The 24,530-nt window shown below is 47.4% G+C and overlaps 1 protein-coding gene across 1 annotated transcript in view; it reads left to right on the top strand.

Moving 5' to 3' along the window:
* The window catches only part of ENTHD1 (ENTH domain containing 1), a 76,484-nt gene extending 56,874 nt beyond the window's left edge, over positions 1–19,610 (top strand). Inside the window, exon 5 of the mRNA XM_060244429.1 lies at positions 19,039–19,610. Coding sequence (XP_060100412.1) covers positions 19,039–19,610 — 572 coding nt within the window. The remainder of the gene's footprint in view (positions 1–19,038) is intronic.
* The last annotated feature ends 4,920 nt before the right edge of the window (positions 19,611–24,530 follow it).

The raw sequence follows: 24,530 nt of genomic DNA on the forward strand, positions 1-24,530 counted from the left end.
AGACACTACCTACAATTCACCAATGGTGGACTAAAACCTGGGACATAGCCGCTATGGACAAATTGGCTATACAAATCTATGTAGCCAAAGTCCCTACAAGAAACAACAACTTCATAGAAGAATGGTTCCCCTTTTTTGAGTATGTTAGAAATAACAAAGAACTACAGAATACAATTCCAAATAAATACATTACCTTTGCATCTTCTTCATGGTCTCTGTGCTTCACACTCCTGGGATAGTGCGCCTGTGCTGATCCCCACATCGGTATCTGAAAAGTCCGGGATTTTTCCGCACTCGGCGCCAATGGGCATGCGCAGGCGTCCCAGCATGCATACTCACCGGCGCCAGCGTGGGGATCCCGCCAGTTCCTTTCTGACCGCTGCACTGAGAGGTTTACCTTTCGTGTCCCCGGTCGGTGAGATTTTTTGGCCTTTGCCTTTCTCGTTGTATATAGCCCATTTATTGTTTTCCTTAGTGTAGTTAGTTAGATAAGATAGTTAGTTAGTTAGATATATATAAAAAAAGTTTTCTGTGTGTGTTTGTTGGACTACCCTTCAGGGTTCTCCCCCCGTTTGTTTCCCCCAGTTTTTTCCCCTCGGAGGACTCTGAGCGGGTTTTTTGGCAACTGCTGTCTATGGACAGTCGCTTGGGGTTTTTCAAGCAGTGCCGTGCCTGCGGGAAAAAGACTGCCCCCCCCAGACGGCCATTCCTTGTGTCTTCTCTGCTTGGGTGAAGTGCACCATGTGGAGGCCTGCCCACACTGCCTCTGCTTCTCCAAGCAAATGAGGAAGAACCGGGCGGCGCGGCTTTCGGCAACTTTAACCGAGTCGGCACTCCGCCCGCAGAAATCGGCATCGGGCCCGTCGGCATCGAAGATGGCGGACACTCCGGCCCCGGAGCTCACATCGGCCGATGTGACTCTGATTGTGACCGAGCTGCCGGTAGAGCGAGGCTCCTCCACAAAACTGCTAAGAAGTGTCAAGATGACTCGGGGACCTGAGCATCCACTTCTAAGAAGGCAAAATCGAAGGAGAAGCGGAAGCGGCCCCTCACTCCATCGCCTTCACTAGACGCTTCGACTTCTGTGAACTCCGCACTGCTGAGGAAGATCCTGGCTTTCCCACGCCGCAGCCCAGTGACTCAGCCCCGTCTCTCGACGTCGGAGCAGGAGCAGGAGATTGACCTGACCCAGCGATCTTCATCATCTGGGTCGCGACGTCACAGTGCTAGCGGGTCGATGTCGGAGTGGGAGGCATTGGCGCCGATCGACCCGGTTACGCTGATGGGACCCAGAGACAGATGGGAGCTGGAACTCCCATATGCACCTCACCGTTTCCCAATACCACCATGGGAGCAGCGCAGGTGGCAACCCCCCTACTTGTACTATCCGCCGTACCAGTGGTACCCGAGGGAGTTTCCAGAGTGGGAGCAGCAGTCGGAGGTGTCCTGCATGTGCCGGGTCTCTCATCACTCCCGAAAGCCGTCGGCATCGGTATCGATCCCTCCGGAGAGGCGCATGGTGCCGATCGAACCTCCTCGACAACCATCGACGCCGATCCGGTCGCCGCCGAGGGAATCGCCGCCGATCCTGTCGGAACACTCTGTTCATCAGGAGTCTTCCTCATCAGCCTCAGATAGCGACGCCCAGGACGTGGAGCCCTTGCCAGGTTCCCAGACGGCTGAGGATCTTCTGATTTCATCGTCGGAGGATCTAAAGTCCTCCGGAGACCTAGTGAGGAGAATAGCTGCCACCCTCAACCTGCCTGTGACTCAGCCTCAACCAGTCATGGATGATAATGTCTTTGACATTATGCAAAGAGACACATCCACAGCAATCGCTTTGCCGGTCACCAAAGTGATTCTACAGGCGGTGAAGGAGCCCTGGAAGAGACCATCAACAACACCGGTTTCTTCTAGGAGGCTGGACCACACGTATAGGGTCCAGGAGGTGGGGGCTGAGTTCCTCTTCACCCACCCGAAGCCGAACTCAGTTGTCGTCTCTTCCTCCTCTAAGGCTCGCAAGGTCCACTCCTCCCCACTGGAAAAGGAGGGGAAGAAGATCGACGGCATGGGTCGGAAGGTCTATTCAGCAGGGGCCCTCGGAGTAAAGGTATCTAATTATGCAGGTTGCATGGCTAGATACCAATACTCCGTATGGGAACAGCTCTCCCCTCTCCTCTCCTCCCTGAGCGAGGATGAGAAGGCCTTGCTGTGGCCAAGCAACAACTGGCTGCAGCAAAGCACATGGTGGAAGTGTCGGCTAAGGCCATCACTTCTGCTGTATGTATCCGGCGCCACTCGTGGCTGAGGTCGGCTGCCTTGCATCAGGACACCAAGACCTTCGTAGAGGACTTGCCTATTGAAGGAGATGGCCTCTTCAGTACCACCACGGACACTGCACTGCAGGAGTTCGATAAAAGCGTCAAGACCTCCAGGAACCTGGGCGTGCAGGCCACGTCTAAGGCTCCCAGGTCGAAACAGTGGCACAAACCCTGGGCCAAGAAGCCCTACCAAAAGTTTTCACCTGAGCAGCAATGGCGTCCCCACTCTACGCAGCCTGACAGACCTTCCTATTCCGGCAACAATAGGAGCTGCTATGGTTCCCAGGCCTCGGGCAAGTCCAAGGGTGCTCGCCCTCAAAAGCAGGGCCTTTGACTTTCCTGTGGCACGCGTCATCGCCCCCACTGGTACATCTATCCGCCTCTGCCCTTTCCTGCCTGCCTGGAAGTTGATCTCTACAGACAGGTGGGCTCTGTCCATCATAGAAGAGGGCTACAGAATAGAGTTTGCGCAGATTCCGAACCAATCCGTGGTGATTACCACCCCCCCTCCCCACCTCTGCTGGCAGAGGTGAACAACCTCCTACAGAAACAAGCCATAGAGAAAGTTCCAACGGAGGCCAGGACGGGAGGTTTTTACTCTCGTTACTTCCTGGTTCCCAAATGGGACGGGGTTTTAAGACCAATTATGGATCTTTGGAATCTGAACAAGTTCATTCTGTACCACAAGTTCAGAATGTCAACGTTGCAAACAATCCTGCCCCTCATCAACCAAGGGGATTGGATGGCGACCCTGGACCTCAAGGATGCCTTCTTCCATGTCAGCATCCATCCGGCGTTCAGGTGTTTCCTCAGGTTTGCAGTGGGTTCCCAGCACTTCCAGTTCAAAGCCCTTCCGTTCAGCCTGTCCACTGCACCTCGGGTGTTTACGAAGATGATGAGCGTGGTGGCCGCCCATCTCCGCCTTCAGGGAGTGGTCGTGTTTCCATACATCGACGACTGGCTGCTTGTGGCGAAGTCGAGGGAAAGCTTGTCAACACACATTGCCATCACTCTGCGTCTTCTCGACACCCTGGGGTTGCAGGTCAACCTGGAGAAGTCCCATCTTACTCCATCAAGGACAGTGCAGTTCATTGGGGCTTTGCTGGATACAAACCAGCATCGTGCTTATCTGACCTCGCAGAGGGCAAAGGACATTGTCAGCTTGGTTCAATTGCTTCAGAGGCGGAAGTGGGGCACGACTCAGCAGCTTCAGCAGATGCTGGGGCTGATGGCGGCGACGACAAGCATGCTACGCTTTGCGAGACTGCGAATGAAAGGCCTTCAGCTATGGTTTCTGCGCCAGTTTCGTCCTCTCAGAGACTCACCTTGAAAGAGGTTCACCATCCCATCCAGGGCTCTTCAATCGCTGCAGTGGTGGGAGTCGGAGAACAACATCTGCCAGGGAGCTTCCTTCCATCTCTCGACTCCTACTGTGATTATCACCACAGATGCTTCCTTGTGGGGGTGGGGGGCCCACATGGAAGACCTATGTGTGGGGGGCCAGTGGCCGCCGAGACTGACTCGGTGTCACATAAACTACCTAGAACTGCTGGCGGTTCACTTTGCCCTTCGCTCTTTCCGCCCCTTGGTGGCGGGAAAGACTGTAGCGCTGCTTACGGACAATACCACTGCCCTGTGCTACATCAACAGGCAGGGGGGGACAGTGTCTCGTCGGCTCTGTGCATTGGCGATGGATCTCTGGTTGGAGTGTCTCCAGTACGATATTTTTGTGAAGGCAACACATCTTCCGGGGGCCCTCAACATGCAGGCAGACTCCCTCAGCAGGGGTGGGGCTTCCCCACACGAGTGGGAACTGCAATGGCGTTTCCTAGAGCCTGTGTTCCAGCTTTGGGGGTACCCGCAGCTGGATGTCTTCGCCACGGCCGAAAACAAGAAATGCCCTTTGTTCTGTACCAGAGGGGGAGCGGATCCAGCCTCTCTGGGAGACGGGCTCCTGCTTCCTTGGGAGGGTCGGTCCCTCTACATATTCCCACCTCTGCTGTTGCTGACGAAGGTGGTCAACAAACTAGCACGGGAGAAACCACGCTGCATCCTGGTGACTCCCTGGTGGCCTCGCCAGAACTGGTTCTCGATCCTGCTCCAGCTGTCGAGGGGGGTCTTCTACCAGTTCCCAGCGGAACCGGACCTGCTGTCGGCTCAGGGCGGGCACGTGTTCCATCACAACGTGCCTCATCTGAAGTTGACAGCGTGGTTCATCGACCAGTAGGGTTCTCTGACAGGGTCCAGCAAGTCCTCATGAACAGTAGGAAACCGTCCACCCGCGCTTCCTATAACAGGAAATGGGGGAAATTTAGTAAGTTTTTGGCTGACTCTTCGGTCTCGCCTGGCAAGGTGGGCTTGTCGGCGATTTTTGATTTTCTGCTGTCCCTAGTGGATGAGGGCCTGGTTTTCTCCTCCATCAAAGTTTATTTGGCGGCAATATCTGCCTTCCATGACCCGGTGCTAGTCTCCCAGGAGTGTGAAGCACAGAGACCATGAAGAAGATAGACAGGTTGCTTACCTGTAACTGTGGATCTTCGAGTGGTCATCTGTGCATTCACACTACTCGCCCTCCTTCCCCGCTGCTGATGGTCTCCCTCCAGTAGGGGCTTCCAGCGTTGGGAAGGAACTGGCGGGATCCCCGCGCTGGCGCTGGTGAGCATGCATACTGGGACACCTGCACATGCCCATTGGCGCTGAGTGCGGAAAAATCCCGGGCTTTTCAGATACCGATGCGGGGATCGGCGCTGGAGCACTATCCCAGGAGTGTGAATGCACAGATGACCACTCGAAGATCCACAGTTACAGGTAAGCAACCTGTCTTTACTATTATTATATAATAACTTGAATGTACTAGGGTTGATCTGATCAAGACTTATGACTAACTTAAAGGTACTATATTGTTAAAAATGTTTTGAGTTGTTTTATAAGGTTGATATTGATTAATTGAATTGTACTGTTTTAACTATAAGTTTTGTTATTGAAATTTTTTTAAAAAAATTTTTGCTGTAAAAAAAAATTAAGCTGGCATTTTTTCTTGCCCATGTGGCTCAACTATGCAAGATGCTGAAGATCTAGATCTCCATATGTTCCTTAAAATCAGTCATGGGAGGACCTGATTTACGTTAGGACTATATCAATGGTGCTGGGGTGTCAAACTCATTTCTTACGAGAGCCGGATCTGACATAAATGAGACCTTGTTGGGCCGGGCCGGGGCGTGTCAGGCTGGGCCATGTGTGTACCTATTTAAGTTTAGGTAGCAGAGATATAAACTTTTCAAAGGACACAGACAAGCACGACTAAAGATTTCTTAAAAAACAAACTTTTTGGTCTTAAAGGTGCTTTCTTTGAATTTCTTCCATGGGATCCAGGGTACTAAGCAAAAGAAACTCTGGCTCTTTCCCTCCCTCCCAAGGGAACCAGGAGGGGGAAGAGCCTCAACCAATGGAGAAAATCAAGGTTTTGCTCTCCAGCTCCTGTGCGATTGAGCAAGCCTTGCAAAGCAAGCTGAGATGCAGAAGGAAGCAAGAGAGAGGGAGAAGGACGCAGACAACAGCCAGTCTGATAGGAACCCTTCGAGGGTCTAATTCAGCCCCTGGACCACATGTTTGACATCCCTGGGCTAGCAGGTTTAATTCTTCCTCCTGTTCATATGTCTTTTCTAGTCACCTCTTTTTTCTCTGCTGGAACTAAACCAGATGGGGGTGGGGGGGGGTGGAATTTCTATCCATGAAAGAGAGCAGTAGATTAGTTTAAGGGTTGAACTACCATGTTACATGTAATGTCCTTTTATGTGATTGGCTATAGCTGCTAGGATTGCAGTTTCAGACAGGGGCTGTCATGTGGGAGGAGAGACAGGGTTTTTAACCTCTAACTTCCTATGCTGTTTTCCCACTGAGAATCATCTTCACCAATCTGCTCCCCCCCACCCAGGGAAACTTTTTAAAGATAGATTTGCTTCTATTCCCACCACCACTCCATGTGTATTGAAGCTTGGGCTCAGAAGTTCAAGCAAAATGTTGACCTCTGTTTATATCCCCTAAACTGCACCATGGCCTGTTCTCTGGGTGGGAGGGGCATGGCTAGGATTTACCTCTATTCCCCCCCTGTCCAGCCTTCCTATGAATCCTTCCCAACTGGGCTCCAGCATAACAGATATGTACAAATATTATGGAACGTCATTATTTGCTCCTACTCAGCATAATGACATTAATGCTACTCAGGGCTTTTTTGTAGAAAAAGCCCAGCAGGAACTTATTTGCATATTAGGCCACACCCCCGGCACCAAACCAGCTGGAACTGCGTTCCTGTGCATTCCTGCTAAAAAAAAAAAGCTCTGATGCTACTTGAGACATTAATGAAGACATTAATCACAGGCAAACAGTAAGTACAGAATCCACAAAAGTGTGGAGTTCCTTGCCCTTTTGATTGCATACTACTATGTCAGATATTGTTACTGAGGCTTTTGGAACTCCCTTTGTGGATTTGTAATTGCTGCAGTATTACAGTCGAAAGCTCTGCTCACGACCTGAGTTCGATCCTGGCAGAAGCTGGATTCAGCTCAAGGTTGACTCAACCTTCCATCCTTCCAAGGTTGGTAAAATGAGTACCCAGCTGGCTGGGGGGAAAGTGTAGATGACTTGGGAAGGCAATGGCAAAGCACCCCGTAAAAAGTCTGCCATGAAAACATCATGATGCAATGTTACCCCAGACTTGGAAATGACTGGTGCTTGCACAGGGGACTACCTTTACCTTTTTTCCACCTTCACTGTTACTCTTGAGAGAGGTTCTGGTACCGAAATGGGTTACTGTATCAATCAAATTTCGTTGAGAATTTCCTGTCTTCTCTTTCTGATATCCTTTATACTTTTGAATCTTTGAGGATTATTGCTCCACGCTTTTGTGGATTCTGTACTTATTGTTTGCCTGTCAGCTTTAGTGCCTGTTATTTGTGCATTGTATGCTTTACTGAATTTTAGCTGTTACTTGTACTTTTTGTAGTTTATTGTGTAATTCTTTTCATATTTTGATATTACAGTACATTGATTTATTGTATTGTGTGTTAATTTTTGTTTTGGGAAATTTTGGGCAGAGATGTTTGGTCTCTTCCCTTCCCTGTCCCAGTTTTTTTTTTTTATCACAGGAACCTAATCATGGGCACATATGGGTCTGATTCATACTGGAACCATGGCACACAGGGAGAAGGGACTTAAGCCTTTCCCCATGCTGTTTTCATATCCTGAAACGGCCCCAGGGAGCACTATGTACTCTGTTAGAGAAACTTGTATATTCCATCATTGCAGAGGGGTACCAATGGGGCATTTAGCTCACCCAGATATGTTTCATGTCAGGAAAATTGTGCCATAGGAAAGGCAGAAGCTTCTTTATGCATCACAGTTCTGATCTGAATTGGTCCTGAGTCTGTCTGAGATCCCCAAGATGATACTGGCAATACATATTTGATTGTATGAACCCATGGAGGACCTGTGGAAATACATAACTTGTAGTTAAGTGTTTATCTTAATCTGAAACTGGACAAGTTCAGAAATTCATCTCCCTTCTTTGCATACCTTCCCAAACCACCCCATGTAAAAGCAGAAGGCTTCAAGAAAAACGGGGCGTTTTAACCAGGCCTCGGATTCAGCGGGAGCTCACAGGAATGCAGCTCCTGAACCTTTCTGAGAGTTTCACCTCCTCCTTCCCACCTTGTTCATTGAACAGTAGGTGCAGCTGCATAACAATCCCTGGATGAGCTCCACCACCTATTTTTCTACAAAATGGCCCCTGGTTTTAACTGACAAAAGGTGCACGTTTTAATAATTCCCTCCCCCCTCCCAATTCAGGAGACCACACTGAACTCAGCCCTCAACTGGGAACCTTGCCGAACTTGCAGAAATTGGCTGGCTTGAAGCTGTTTAGGGTACAACTTTGTCCCAGCTTTCTGAGTCTGGTAGTCAGATGGGAAGTCATCATGTTATGTGGCTTTAGCATCACACATTTCCAGCTATCCTTCCTTTCCCTGCTGTGAGTGTATCTAGCCTAGTTTCTTATCACTTTTGATAATTCGTTCCCTATCTGAAGTTTGCACTGCATAATATAATACTAAGCTATTGAACAAAATTGATATGGTGATTTCTGGGAATAAAACCTCTTGTAGGTGATTAGCATTTAAATAGGACAGATAGCCATTAAAGTCTGTTATATTCACTAAATCAGTGTTCAACTTGAGCAAGACAAACTTGAATACAATATTATTATAGCTCATAATTACAGATATTTAAGTGCAGTTATAGAGACTGGTTATAACCAGGCACATAAAACCAGATTTGAAATAACAAGGTTTCTTTAGGTCAGGTTCAAATTGTACTAAAAAAGATTTATGGCAGATGACACTTGAAAAAGCTACAGAACATCTTTTGCTACCATGATGGGCTTGTGCCCTTAACTATTGCTATTCAGCACATAAATTAAAAGAATGTGCACTTCTTAATCGATATAGTTTTGGAAACATTCCAAAAAGTTAATTTAAAATAATTTTTGAAAACTGTGCACCATGGTTATCCAGTCTTGATAATGATGTGGTAATCACCTCTGAAAAAGAACTGATTCACATGGAACAATGTATATCTCCTCTTTTACATTATTTTACTTTATTTGGAATTATTCCTAAGACTCTAAACCATCCACTCTCCCCATTTGTATACTCTGGTTAAACACTCCACTTTGCTCCATTCCTCTTTCAAATCCTGGAAGGAAAAGAATATTTTGCTTTAGGAATTAGCCTCCTGTCCTATTGCTGGGCCTAGCATGTGTCCCAGAAGTGTACTTTGGACTGGCTCCAAACTGCCTTGTTTGCTTAGCATCTACTGCGACACTGTAAGCATTTTATTACTTGCTTATTGGAGAATATGCTGTTCAGACATTTGGACTGCTGCCTCAGTGCTTGAACTTCTATTTGGACTTTAGACCTTTAAAGAAATATGTAGGTTTTCTGATTTCTTCTTCTGTTACTTGGGCCTACTGCCTTTCATCTTGAGTGACGCAACTGTTTTGGTGCTTGGTATGAGGGGCTCTTTAACTGGCCTTTTGTAGTACTGATGTTTGGATGATTTCTACTATTTTGCCTGCTTGGATCTGTGAATTTTCCAAGCCAATGTCTGTAATATTTAAAGAAACGTTATTTCTGTTTTTGTCCCCCTTGAATCGCAGGGTTCCTTCCAAGCTTGCAGAGACACTTTGCCACTATGTCAAAGATGGTTTACTGCTATTGAGTGAGGTCATCCATCACCTAGATAAGAGTTCCTATATGACAGTTGGAGAACCAAAGCCAACAGTTCAGCCAGTTTGGTGTAGTGGTTATAAACAAGGATTCTAATCTGGGAGAACTGCGTTTGATTCCCCACTCCTCCACATGCAGGTGCAGGGTAACCTTTGGTCAGTCACAGTTTTCTCTGAGATGTTATCTCAAGAGCAACTCTCAAAAGTGCTCTCTCAGCCCCACCTACCTCACAGGGGGTGTCTGTTATGGGGATGGGAAGGGAAAGGAGATTGTAACTTGCCCTGAGACTCCAAGGGAAGGGCGAGGTAGAAATCTAAACTCCCCCTACTCCTCTTCCTCTGTTTAGTAGTGAGAAGCACCAGGATCTTCTTCGTGGTCTCTTTGCTTCACACTGATGGGATATAGTGCGCCTGCACTGATCCTGATCGGTACATCTAAAGCCTAGAAAAAAGGATTTTCATGCCCTTCCCAGTCGGCATGTGCGGCGCCTCCACCAAGCATGCCCACTGGGACAGGAACGAGGATCCCAGCAGTTCGTTTCTGACCACCACGTGGATAGGAGCTTACCTCTCTCCTCTCGTCAGTACTCAATCGCCTTTTCTTCTCTTTCCTTGAACTCGTCGTCCATTCTTCAGCTGAAAGAAACAAAACTGTTAGTCTGAATCGTGGGGAAAAATGTCTCTCCCCTCCCCACTCAGGGAGGAAACTTTCCACCTCCAGTTCCACCCTTCCACCATTGCATGGAAAAGCTCTGGGGGTGTTTTAAATGCTGCAAAAGTAAGTTTCCACCACCCGACGGTCACGAGCTCTGTCTCTTCTGCCTCAGGGAAGCCCATAAACCAGAGACTTGCATCCTTGTGCGAAATTCTCCTGCCAAACTTGAAAAAACAGAGCAGCACGACTCCACATTGCCCTACTAGAGGCTGCACTTCTCACCCCTACCATGGCATCCCAGTTGGACTCAGGTCTTGCATCGCCGTTGAACCCTTCCACGTTGACGCCTTCGATGCTGGCTTGATCTAACGCTGACCGACCGGTGCCAAAACACCCAATCTCAGCCACTGACTTGGATACCTCCACTCCTGCCAGAAAACGCAGGGAGGGTAAAGAGCATAAACTGCATAAGGATAAGAGCCACAAGAGGGACTCTACTAAGAGCCCCCACAGCCAATCAGGCGAACAAACCTCCTCGTTCCAGATGATCCCACAAGACACTGTCCCACCTCTTTGACTCCTAGTCTCGCCCATTCAGCAGCTAACACAAGCAAAGCTTCAAACCCAGGATATGAACATCTCAGATTTTGAAATCAACCTCACCCAATAAACCTCAGACTCTGTCTTGTCGGGAGCAGAGAGTAATCCACAACTGAAACTGAAGACTTCACATCAAGACACGCCTAAAAAGACCCCGCCTCAGCAACCTGAACAGCCACAGGAACCCTCGGTACCTAAGCCTCCACTTCCAAGCTGGGACTAGAGGCAGTGGCAGTACCTCTAAGGGGCATACCTGATGCCACCCGTGTTTCCATGGCTCATACATCCATTGCTGGACTGGGATACTCGATCAGTGGCCTCCTACCACTACTGCCACCGGGACCCCCACAAAGCACCGGAGACCCTGACACTGAAAACTCTTGAAGAGCCAACTCCACCAAAACGCCTCCAAAACCCCAAAAGGCTCTGACCCGACCGTCAAAGCCAAAAACTCCACCTTGACAGTCCACAGAACTGTCAGATGGTGACTCCTCTACGACCCGCTCCGAAGCAGATTCCGATTCTGAACAACCAATACTGCCAGACTCCAATACAGAGCCCTCCCTGCCACAACACATCTCCGAGGAGGCCCCTGTCTCCCCTTCGGAAGACCTCAGAGCATATGGGGAGAAGAAGCGCATGGCTCAAATACTTTCCCTATCAGTCACACAGCCTCAACCCATCATCACCAATATGGTGTTTGACATAGTGCAACGAGATGCATTGACCCCAGTAGCCCTACCGATGACCACTGTATTCCTGTAAGCAGCCAAAGCCCCTTGGGCAAAGCCAGCATCTACACCGATTTCATCCAGAAGAATGGACCACATGTATAACAGGAATCAGAGACAGCCTTCCTGTTTAACCACCCCAAACCCAATTTCATAATCCAAGAGCAAATGCACTCACTCTTCATTTCCAGACAAGGAAGGGAAAAACTAGACTCCATTGGCTGAAAAGTCTACTCCGCAGGAGCCCTAGGCATCAAGACAACCAATTATGAAGCCTGCATGGCTTGCTATCAATACACGTTATAGGGAAAAAAATGTCAGACATCTTACCATCGTTTTTTGTTGTTCAGTCGCACAGTCGAGTCCGACTCTTTGTGACTCCCATGGACAAAGTCACTCCAGGCCGTCCTGTCTTCCACCATCCTCAGAAGTCTGCTCAAATTCGTGTTAGTTACATCAGTAATGCTATCCAGCCATCTCATCTTTTGCCTTCTGTCTTTCCCAGCATCAGGATCTTCTCCAGTGAGTGCTCCCTTCTCATTTGGTGGCCAAAGTATTTGAGCTTCAGCTTCAGCATCTGACCTTCCAGGGAACAGTCAGGGTTGATTTCCCTTAGGACTGATTGATTTGATCTTCTTGCAGTCCAAGGGACTTGCAAAATTCTTCTCCAGCACCACAGTTTGAAAGCATCTATTCTTCTGTGCTTGGCTTTCTTTATGGTCCAACTCTTACAACCATACATTACTACTGGGAATACTATAGCTTTGACTATACAGACTTTTGTTGGCAGGGTGATGTCTCTACTTTTTATTATACTGCCTAGGTTCACCATAGCTGTCCTCCCAAGGAGCAAACGTCTTTTAATTTCATGGCTACAGTCACCATCTGCAGTGATCTTGGATCCCAGAAATGTGAAGTCTGTCACTACTTCCATGTCTTCCCCTTCTATTTGCCAAGGTGTGATGGGGCTGAATGCCATGATCTTAGTTTTTTTTGATGTTGAGTTTCAAGCCTACTTTTGTGCTCTCCTCTTTCACCCTCAACGAGAGGTTCTTTAGGTCCTCCACACTTTCTGCCATTAGAGTGGTGTCATCTGTATATCTGAGGTTGTTGATGTTTTCCCCAGCAATCTTAATTCCGGCTTGTGCTTCATCCAGGCCAGCATGCCGCATGATGTACTCTGCATATAAATTAAATAAGCAGGGTGACAAGAACTCAAACGCCTCCAGAAAGAAGGAATGTTAGTGGCTAAACAGCAAGTCAGTGCTGCAAAACATTTGCTAGATGTCTTTGCGACCATGGCTATTACTTTATGGAGACATGCTTGGCTTAGAGTTCAAGCCCTACCCCAAGGCACTAGGGCATGGGTAGAAGACCTACCTTTTGAGCTCCACAATGGACACCATCCTTCAGGAGCTTGATAAGAGCATCAAAACCTCCAAAACCCTAGGAGTTTCCTCCTCAGCTCGATCCAAAGCTAAATCTTGGAACAAACCATGGGCTAGAAAGTCTTATTTAAAGTCTTTGCCAGAACAATCCTGGTCCTGCAGACCGCAACAGAACCACTCCAAGCCTACCTATGGGTCCAAGTCCAAGTTTCCCCCCCAACAGCAGCAACAGCAAAGACAAAAAGGGACCAAAACACCCAAACAGGGCTTTTGATTTTCCCTCCCACCCACAGCCAGAACCCTCAACCCCTCCCACCCGCCTCCATCCCTACTTACCTGCTTGGGAGATGGTCATCTCAGATCGCTGGGTCCTGTCCATCATTGTAGAAGGATACAAAATTGAATTTCAACAATTCCCACCTCCATCTGGACTCGTTGTCACTCCTCCTTTAGATGTCCTCCTATAAGAAGTAGACAATTTACTATCAAAACAAGCCATAGAACCGGTCCCCCACGATACCCACCAACCTGGATTCTATTCCTGATGCTTCACTGTCCCCAAAAAGGATGGTGATCTCTGGCCCATAATGGATCTCAGGGAATTAAACAAGTTCATAATTTATAAGAAATTCCTGATGGCATCCTTACAGAACATTCTGCCTCTCTTCTGAGAAGGAGCCTGGATGGCAACACTAGCCTTGAAAGACACATACTTTCACCTGACAATCCACCCAACGTTCTGACCCTACCTCTGGTTTGCCATCAAAAACCAATGTTTCTAGTACAAAGCACTCCCATTTGGTATCTCCACAGCCCCCCAGGTCTTCACCAAAATGATGGTAGTGATAGCAGCCCATCTTTGTCTCAAAAGCATTCTCCTTTTTCCATACATAGATGATTGGCTGGTAAATTGGCAAATTCTCCCACATCCCTACATCATCATCTGGAAGTCACAATGACCCTACTTCAGAACCTAGGCCTACAGATCAACGCCAAGAAATCTTGCCTAACTCCCTCAGTGAGGGTCCAATTTATAGGAGCAATCTTGGACTGTAGCAAATGCAGAGCCTTCCTCCTCCTGGACAGGGCACGGGCTATTATAGGCCTTATAGAAACCATTCATCATCAGGGAGACGCATCAGTCCTCCAGATTCAAAGATTGTTGGGGATGATGGCAGCCACCACAGCAGTTCTCCTGCATGTGCGGTTGCACATGTGTCCACTACAACTATGGTTTGTCAGAGCATTCAAACTGACCCAGAGACTCGAACTGCCACAGGAGCACTCTGGCAAAAAGCCAGAGACTTACACTGCCACAGGAGGTCCTGGTTTCTTTGTTGTGGTGGGAAGAAATCAACACCCTCACACAAGGAGCACCGTTCCAGATCCTCTTGCTATCCCAAACCATAACCACAGATGCCTCCCTATGGGGGTGGGGAGCACACCTTCAGGGCATCTGTGTAGGAGCCCCTTGGGAGCCTCACCTCCGGACCAAACACATAAACCCTCTGGAACTCTTGGCAATCAGATATGCCTACATTCCTTCCAATACCCCTTGAAAAGCTGTGTAGTCTCAATCCTCATGGTCAATACAACAGCACTTTATTACATAAACAAGCAGGGTGGCATGGTGTCTCGCAGATTGTGCCACCTAGCCATGGAAGTATGGAAAAGCTGCCTTCAGTGGAAGATCTACCCTATACAACACATCTCCTGGCCATCTAGAATGTGACAGCAGATGCCCTGAGCAGAGGGGGAGCATCGTTCCACAAGTGGGAACTTAAGTGGAAATACCTACAACCTCTGTTCTAAGAGTGGGGACAACCTGACATAGATGTGTTTGCCACCAGACACAACAGGAAGTGCCAAATGTTCTGCACCAGGGCAGGAATAGATCCTCAGTCCCTAGGGGATGGACTTCTACTACTATGGGAAGGAAGACACCTCTTCCCTCCCTTACCCCTGATAACCAGGGTAATACACAAGATTGCGGTGCAGAAACCCAGAGGAATCTTGATCACCCCATGGTGGCTGAGGCAGCACTGGTTCCCATCACTCCTGCGATTGTTGATGAGAATGTTTCACCAGTCCCCCCAGAACTGGATCTACTTCTAGGTCATAGAGTTGACTCCTCTATCACAATGTTCCTCACCTGAAACTAACGGCTTGGAGACTACATTAGCAGCAGTCAGAAGTCGAATTGACCATGTTTTGCTTAACAGTAGAAAGCCATCCACAAGAAAGTCATACGCCTACAAGTGGAAAGCTTTTCTGACTTACACAAATTCTGTACATAGTTCATCTACTGATTCACCACTGATAACTGTTTTTGGTTTCTTGCTATCTCTCACTGATAAAGGACTTAGCCACACCTCCATCATAGTCTACCTTGACACCATATTCGTTTCTCACCCTCCACTGGATGGGTTCTCAATCTTCACACCCATCTATGAAGTGGTTCCTAAAAGGCCTCATTCGTCTATTCCCTCCTATTTGACATCCAGCACCTCCCTGGGACCTGCCACTGGTGCTGAATCACCTTACACTCTACCAGTTTGAACCCATGGCAACATGCTCACTGCACCTCTTAGCCTAGAAAATAGCCTTCTTAGTGACAAGTACCTCCTCCCGTAGAGTTGGAGAACTCCGAGCTCTTAGACGTGATCCCCCATATATTTAGTTTTCTGAAGCAGGGGTGTCATTGGCACCTGATCTGAACTTTTTACCTAAAGTCATATCAGAATTCCACTTATCTGCAGACATAGTACGACCTACCTTTTACCCAGACCCTTCCTCATTGGAGGAGCAATGCCTCCACACATTGGAAGTAAAGAGAGCCTTGTCTTTCTACCTGCATAGGACATAGAGCACCTGTAGCACATTTTTCACCTGCACAGGCTCCCAGCACACTTGATCTCAGACCGAGGACTCCAGTTCACCTCCTGATTCTGGGAAGCCCTGCACTCCAGCTTAGACACCCAGGTGCATTTGTCCTCAGTGTATCATCTCCAAACGGATGGGCAGACCGAACGCACCAACGCCACGCTGGAACAATACCTGCGTTGTTACACCAGCTACCAGCAGGATGACTGGGCCGCCTTGCTACCCCTAGCTGTTTGCCTACAACAACACTGTACATGCATCCACACAACAGACTCCATTTGCTGCCACCTATGGGTACCACCGTCGCTTCTTCCCCGCAGTCCTGCCCCCCACAGCAGCCCCTGCTGCTGATGTGCACCTGCAGGAACTCCAGGCTGTCCAGGACTTGCTCCGAGAGCAGCTCCAACAGGCTAAAGAGGCCTACAAGACAGCCGCCGACCGAAAGCGACTGGTGGGGCCCCTATTGAAGCCCGGGGACCACATCTGGCTCTCCACCTGTTACTTGCATTGGCCTGGCTGGTCTCGCAAGCTGGACCCTCGCTTCGTGGGGCCTTACCTGATCACAGACCAAATTAACCCCATTGCTTTCCGGATACAGCTGCTGGTCACCCTCCGCATCTACCTGGTCTTCCACCGGTCCCTCCTTGTTTCTGCTACACCACCGGATCCCATCCGACTGCCACCTCCAGCGCCACCTCCTCCTGTCCTGGTCAGTGGTGAGGAGGGAATACGAGGTCCACCAGCTCCTGGACTCCCGAATCCAACACAGGGACCTCCAGTACCTTGTGGACTGGGAAGGCTATGGCCCCAAGGACCGTTCAAGGGAGCCCGCGGACAGCCTACACGCCCCTGACCTCGTGCAGCAGTTCCACATGGCCTACCCTGACTGGCCTGGCCCGTCTGTTGGGGGGGGGTCCTGCAGGGGAGAATAGTGTCATGAGCCCTGACGAGGAGGAGCTGGAAGGGTTAACAGACCTGGAAGAGTTGCCAGCCAGTTCTTCAGCTGAAAAAACAGCAGCTGGCCCATCAATCACTCTCCAGGCACCAGTGTCAGCTGTTGACGATAAATCTCCTCCAAGCTCTCCTCCTCCCATCTCAAGTGTTCGAAGCAGGCTCCGGAAAGAACTTTCAGAGCGAAGACATGAAGCACGCTGATGCTTCAGATCTCTCAGCCCTGAGTCCTAGCAGACTCACTGCCACCCAGGGAGCAGTTTGATTGAGACTCCCTTATAGCTCCCACCCAGGACCTGGTAACCTTGTGGAAGCAACAAGTCTATTCCCTGGCTTGCATCCACGCTCCTTCCTGATCCTGACCTGCTTGATTTCCTTGGCACCCTGACCTTTTGGCTTTTGGACATTGACTTCTGATTCCGGTTTGTGATTCTGTATTGGTGACTTGGCTCCTGCTTGACATTTTGGACTTTGACCTTGGACTGGCTTTGAACTCCTGCCTGCCTGCCCCCTGAGAACGTGACAAATCAACAGGAGTCGTTTCGTAGAAAAAAAGGTGCTGGAGCTCATTAGCACAACTCATTTGCATAATTCATTTGGATATGTCACACACCCTTGACATCACCAGAAGGTGTACTAAATTATTTCAGCTCTGAACTCAGCATCTACCTTAAAATGCTTCTTTAATTATAATCGTCATAATAAAACCTTACTGCCGTCATACTTCTTGAATTACTTTCTCCTATGTGACCACAGTGGCATGATGAAGATTTCCATCTGTCCACTTTATATGTTTTGGTTATTTTCCCCTTTTTTGTGTGGGGAAAACTATTAGAAAGTTTGTCAACTCTTAGATTTCAGCAAAATTCTCACAGGGGGTTTGAACAATGGCAAGTATTCCCAAACGCAAGTATTTGGGGGGGAGGGGTAAGAAAGAGCACAATAAAATATAGAGGTTCCAGAGCTCTGCTCCCATGTGCTCTGGCCCAAAATGAGGCCTGCTAATCACTCCTATTGACAAACCAGGGGTAGGGGGCAAAATATTGGAAGATGCAGACTGGGGAACCTTTTGTGGAGATTACTGTCAGTCACAATCTTTTGACACAGAAATTAATGTTAGTGCAGCATTCCATCCATGGCATGTATTCCTTAAATCAGGGGTGGGGAACTTTTTTTCTGCCAAGGGCCATATGGATATTTATAACATTCACGGGCCATAAAAATTATCAACTTAAAAAACAGTGCTCTGCCGAGGGAGAATGATTCAGGCCAGCAAAATTAATGCAAATAATTGTTTTTCTATTTGAAGTCATGTGGGGAGAGCCTAATCTGACACACACACCCATGCCTGGCCCACCACCCTAGGCAAATGCATAGGTCCAGGGCTTTTATGTAGAAAAAGCCCAGCAAGACTCAGTAGCATATTAGACCACATCCCCTAATATTAGCATATTAGGCCACACCGTCTGGGATAATCAAGTGCACACTGAACTGTGACAGTAACTTTCCAGGCCCTGCAGCAATTCTGGCCGGCCAGCCAGGCCTCAGGGAGGCTGCCGCATAGTACGTCCGGGCCCTGTGATCTTTGCCTGGCCCTGGGGAGGCTGCTGCACAATGCGGCTGGGCCCCACAATCCTCGCTGGCCAGCCAGGCCCCAGAGAGGCTGCCACATGGCAATCTATATATCTGTCCAGAAATCCCCAAGGGCCACACCAATTGACCTTGAGGGCCATATACAGCCCTCAGGATGGAGGTTCCCCACCCCTGCCTTAAATGCTGCTACTGATCCTTGGGTATGAATATAGTAGTAAGAGAATGACAAGTTGCCAAAGTAATATGCATCATAACAGATAACAGTGGAGAGATTCTGGAACATGATTAACAGGTTTCCTTTTACCTTACAAATGTCATCATGATTAAACTTTAATAACCATAGCCTCAAAAACGCAAAGATAAAATAATCTGATTTGTATTTTTCTTCTTACAAGACATGTTACAGAGTTTTATCTGACTTGATCCTGAGAGCTACTGACTGGGTAGCGAGCTTCATAGTTGACTGAGTTTTTGAACCAAAACCTCCTATGTCCTCATGCAACAAACTACGTGCTATATATGAGACCTTACTTAGTGTGTTTAGAATCTGATGTGGCACATTTCTCTTACATTCCCTTTATACTTCCAATCTAAGAATAAAGTTGATTTCTGTGATACTGCTTTTGTCTCCTTGCAGAAACTGCTTTGGCCCCCTATGAAAGATTACCTGAACCAAAGTGTGATTCAAGCAAGAAATCAAAAACTTCTGTTGTCTCCAGAGTTACCCTGAAAGTTCCTCCAAAGGAGAAGACAGCTGCAAACAAAGTTACAGAGACTTTCTTTGATCTTTGGCCATCATCACTTCCAGAAGAGTCTACCCCTACTGTTAACAAACAGTTTTTAGAGTCAGCCATCATTTGCTGTAGTAGTGAGCCTTCTGTTGAGACTCTCTACCGGTCTCCTACACTTCAAGCCTTCAAGCCTTTGGGAAACAGCACAGTAAACACCACAGAATCAGCTCCAGCTTCTTCCACGCAGTTCTGTGGGCCTCGTACATCTAACTTACAAAACCTTGATTCCTCGGTACAGGGGAGCACGCAGACAGCAGGCTTAAGCAGTCATCCCTCCCCAAGGCCAGGTGAGCCTGTGGTTTTCCTGTCAGTTTTATTGCTTTTCAGTTCACATTCTTGTTTTGTAGGTTATACAAAGCTGCAGTGCTTTCATGACAATGCCCAGGAAGCAAGCTTTCCGTTAAATGTTACCATATGATTCATGGTTCTGTATTTCTATAATAATTACTCTTGCTGCGACCTGCTTGTGTAGCCAGCACAACGCTTACTGTGCTTATAAAGAAAACAGGTTAATGTTATGAAAAGGTTAAATGGCACCTTCCTATAGCTTAATATTAGACAATAATAACCAAAATGAAGCTGAATGGAATGACATGGTGGCTGCTGAAAGTCTTCTTGTTTTTAAAAAGCACCTGAGAAGGCAGTTACATAGTTGTGCATTTTAAGTGCACTTAGTGCTATTGCAAAATGTTGGATAATTAGCCAGTTCTCACATACAGAATTCACACATAGGGGTTAAGGCAGATTCAAGCTTGTCCATGCTTGTGGAGTGTCTGTTTTGGATTTAAATAAACTAAGGTTGCAGTCTCCTAACCATTTATTTCAGAGTAGTCTGATTGACCTTTACCTCAGAGTAGTGGCCATGTCCAGAGTCATACAAGGCCATTTCTTACAAATGGGGTTCCACAAATACTGCATGGTGGGGTATCAAGGGTTCATGTGCATGCCTTTCATTATACACACATGGTGTGCTGCAAGGCACATGCCTCCATAAATGTAAATGCATGGATATCTGATTCCTACAGTCTTCTCTCACGGGCTTCACTCCCTCAGGTTTGTACGAAGCCTTTCCCCCTGAATCTGCAAGTTGCATTTTAAAAAAGAAACTATACCCTTTTTATTTATGAAAAATATAAAGAAAAAGTGCAGGCAGTATTCTGCCTAACTTCCCAAATTCCAGGGAGCTAATGAGTGCAAGGTCTCTAGGATGACTGATATGCATTTAGCCATCTGCATTTTAACATTATTTCTGTGACATAGGAGTTTGAGGGGTAGTCAACATAGGAGTCTATAGGGTAGTCTTGAAGTGGCTTACTTTCTTACTCCAAGGCTGGGGACAGAGGGTGTCAACGACATATCCATTAGGATGTGGGGTTCCTCAGGGGGCAATCTTATCTCCAATGTTGTTTAACATCTATTTGTGCCTCCTTGCCCAATCAGTACTGTTTCAGGTTGGGTTGTTACCAGCATACTGTTGATGGGTGGCTGGCCAAATGCTGCCCCAGTAAATCTGACTGAAGGGCTGGAGGCCGTGGTGGGATAGCTAAAACAGAGCCAGCTGAATCCTACTAAGACAGAGGTTGAGGAGGACTCAGGTTTGGGGTGCCAGCTCCCAGCTCTCGATGGTGTGCCCTTAATACTGCCACCAGCTGTCAGGAACTTGGGTGTGGTCCTGGATGCCTCCCTGTCATTGGAGACCCAGTTCACAAATGTTGGCTGCCGTTTTTCCAGCTGTGCCTGGTCAGGCAACTGGCTTCTTACCTGTCTTACCCTGACCTAGCCACAGTAATTCACACAATGGTCACCTCCAGATTAGATAACAGTAATTTGCTCTAAATAGGGCTACCCTTGAGACTGACCCAGAAACTCCAAAGGGTCCAGAATGCAGCAGCATGGTTCCTTCTGGGGTCCACACAAATGGCATATGTTCAGCCTGTGCTGCATGAGTGGCACTGGCTCTCAGTGGAGTACCAGATCAAGTTCAAGGTTTTGGTGTTAACCTTTAGGGCCCTTAACAGTCAGGAACCCACATTATCTTCAAGTCTGCCTCTCCTGGTATACCCCCGAAGAGCATTGCGTTCAGCAGATAAGAACTTACTGGTGGTCCCCAGCCCAAGAGACATCTGGCTGTCCTCAACCAGGGCCAGAGCATTTTCTGCCCTGGCCCAAACCTAGCAGAATTTTCTGCCAAATTACATCCAGGCCTTACAGGATTTAATGCAGTTCTTCAGGGCCTGTGATGCAGAGATGTTCCACCAGGTGTTTGGTTGAGAACAGTGATGGTTTCCATCTGTCTGGCACTCCTGTCTCCTGCCCCCCATGAGACAGTGGCTTAATCGGTAATTAATCGTCATCTTATCAGGTTGTCTATTGTATTTTATCTCATTTCTATTGGTTTTAAATGTTAAAGTAATATATGATTTTTTAAAAGACAAATTGTACACTGCAAGTTAATACAATCAATAGGGCAGGGCATCTAATAAACAGTGCAATAGGATTTGGACTGCAGAAATTGTAAAACAAGCTGAAATCTGAAACAGAACTGAAACAAAGCATAAGCACGGCCTGTTAAATGATGCAGAAATTACATTGTAAGAGCATGTTTAGCATGTTTACAGCAACAGACAATACATATTGTATTCAGTAGTACAGTTCCTATCTCTTTACCAAGCATCTATCTGAACCATTTTGTTATAGCACTGCCCTACTGAGAGCTAGTTTGGTGTTGTGGTTAAGTCTATAGACTCTAATCTGGGAGAACCGGGTTTGATTTCCCACTCTTCCACATGCAGCTGCTGGTTTCACCTTGGGCTAGTCCCAAATTCTCTCAGAGCTGTTCTCTCAAGAGCAGTTCTCAAAAGAGCTCTCTCAGCCCCACCTGTCTCACAGGGTGTCTGTTGTGGGAAGGGAAATGGAAAGGAGATTTTAAGCCACTCTGAGACTCCAATTGAAGGGTGGGGTATAAATTTAATTCCTCCTCCTTCTTGCATAAAAAGCCCTTCCTGAATAATTCAGTTAACAGAAAGCAAGAAGAGTGGGAGCCTTCCTAACCTCATCAGGAAGGCCATCTATAAGTACAAATGGCTATTGATTTTTTCCTGTTTGCTGGGTGGTGCCTGCAAAAGGCCTTGCTCAGATGAGTGAAGCTGTTACAGGGGGAGAGGTGGTTCTGCAGATGTGAGGGTCCAAGGCCATGAAGTGCTTTGTTTATGGTAGCCAGTACCTTGAACTGAGCCTGGTATCTCATAGACAGTCAACTGAGTGACTGCAGAATGGGAGTAATATGCACACTCTGCTAGCTCCTGTTCATTACTGAGCTGTGGTGTTCTGAACCAACTAGAGTCGCTGAGTTGACTTTGAGGGGAGACCTATGTAGAGTTGATTACAGTAGTCTAGTCTTGATGGCCTATTATGCACAGAGGTTTCCCCTCACTTTTACCATGCATGTCTGTCAGGTTTTCTTTGTTGTTCTTCATTGATTTTTCTCCCTTCAGTGCTCAGTTCACTTTCTGACTGCTGTTTCCACAGGTTTACTCAGAGTGCATTGCCAATTTCCCCCTTGTTTTGCTTCCAAGCTGAAATTAATTCAAAAGGCATACAGATTCTTTTGGATTCTCCCCCACCCTTTTGCCACCCCTCGAAAGTCACTCCCCTGCCCACATTGAGGTTGTTCCGCCCACCCTGCACCTTCCACCATCCTCCCCCCTTCATTGGGGGAGTTCCATTTCCCACTCATGTTTAAATTTTTTGACAAGTCTTGAGTCTAGTAATATGAAACTATCACTAGTTTATCTCTTAATTTTTTTAAATTAAAACAATAGAGGGGATTTTAAAAGGAGCTGCACAATGTTTAATTCCCTGCTTGTATTGACCTGAAAGAAGGATTGGCGAGGAGGCAAATGGCAGTATCCCCAGTGCAAAAAAAAAGAGGGGGGACGATTTCAATGCTGCATGCAAGCAAAATAAAGGGGGAAGATTGTCAGCGTGGAATGAAATTGACATGAGATGTAAAAAGAGAGAGACACAGTGGGAATGTTCTAGTGAACAAAGTTGAGGGGAGGCATTTGAGCAGTCTCCGGAAGCCTAACATTACAATGGGAGCTGAGCCACATGGACTGTCTGCAAACTGCTGAACTTAAGAATCACTTGGAATTGATCCACTTGGAGGACAGAGTGCAATCCGCACAGGACTGCCTCTAAAAGAACTACTAAGATCACAACTAGTGTGCAGGATCAAATTAGAGAATCACAAAGAGAAAACCACGCAAATTTGCAAAGAAAGGCAGGAAATTAGCATTACTAGGCAGGTGTGCTAGGACATCAGCAAAAGTAACCTTCCTTTTAAAAAAATTTATTGCCACAAGACTAAAAAAGCTCACCAGAGCTTCTGCCAAAGGACTCCTCCTCCATACAAATTGCAGCCCTGTGTAAATCATGGTGAAGTTGCAGTTGAGTTTGCACAGGCATGCACACACACACTGGGCGATTTCCCACACAGCTTACTGAGGAGCGAAGTCCCTCCTCACCGTGCAGCGTCTGCTCGGATTTCCCACCAACTGCTCCGCGGATTCAGGAAGTGCCGGACCTTTTGCGTTGCTAATATAAATTAGGGTTTTAGCGATTTCCATTTGAGACGCAAAAGGTCCAGCACGTCCTGAATCCGCGGAGCAGTTGGTGGGAAATCCGAGCAGACGCTGCACGGTGAGGAGGGACTTCGCTCCTCGGTAAGCTGTGTGGGAAATTGCCCACTGCCTGTGATCACAGTTTGCAATGCCAGTGTTAATGGGTTCTACTGAGCATTCTGTACACTAGACATGTTCCCTGATATTATGAGATTGTGTGACTCCCATTTTCACAGCAGCCAATGACACAGCAGAGAATACCCTAGTGCTCAGCAATATGGAAAATGGGGCTTTGCATCTGGTTGTCAGTTTTTTTAAAAGTCTGGTTAGTTTCAACATTGGATTCCCCCCTCCTTTGCCTTTGCTCCTTTCTTCTCACTTTCATTCAACAAACTAAAATGTGCAAAACTTGAAACAGGATGATTTAAATGGAAGGCACTTGCTGGATGCTACTTTGCAGCTGTGTTGTTTTTCTTTTTAAACTTTGGATGCCACCCCTTATACATCACAGGGGATGTTCCACCCTGATTTAGAAAAGTGTGGTTTTTTAAAAATTGTAGCTGTAGAATAAATACATGGGAGAAAAAATAATGGTGTGTAAAGTGGGCACAATCTGAAGTCAAGATTAAAGGTTTATGCTCTGGAAATCTGCAGTAAGATGTGTGTGTGTGTAATGAGCTGATGTTACAGTTATGTGGACTAGGTGTCCAGATTGG

The sequence above is a fragment of the Heteronotia binoei genome, chromosome 8 (genome assembly GCF_032191835.1).
Source record: "Heteronotia binoei isolate CCM8104 ecotype False Entrance Well chromosome 8, APGP_CSIRO_Hbin_v1, whole genome shotgun sequence".
NCBI lineage: Eukaryota > Metazoa > Chordata > Lepidosauria > Squamata > Gekkonidae > Heteronotia > Heteronotia binoei.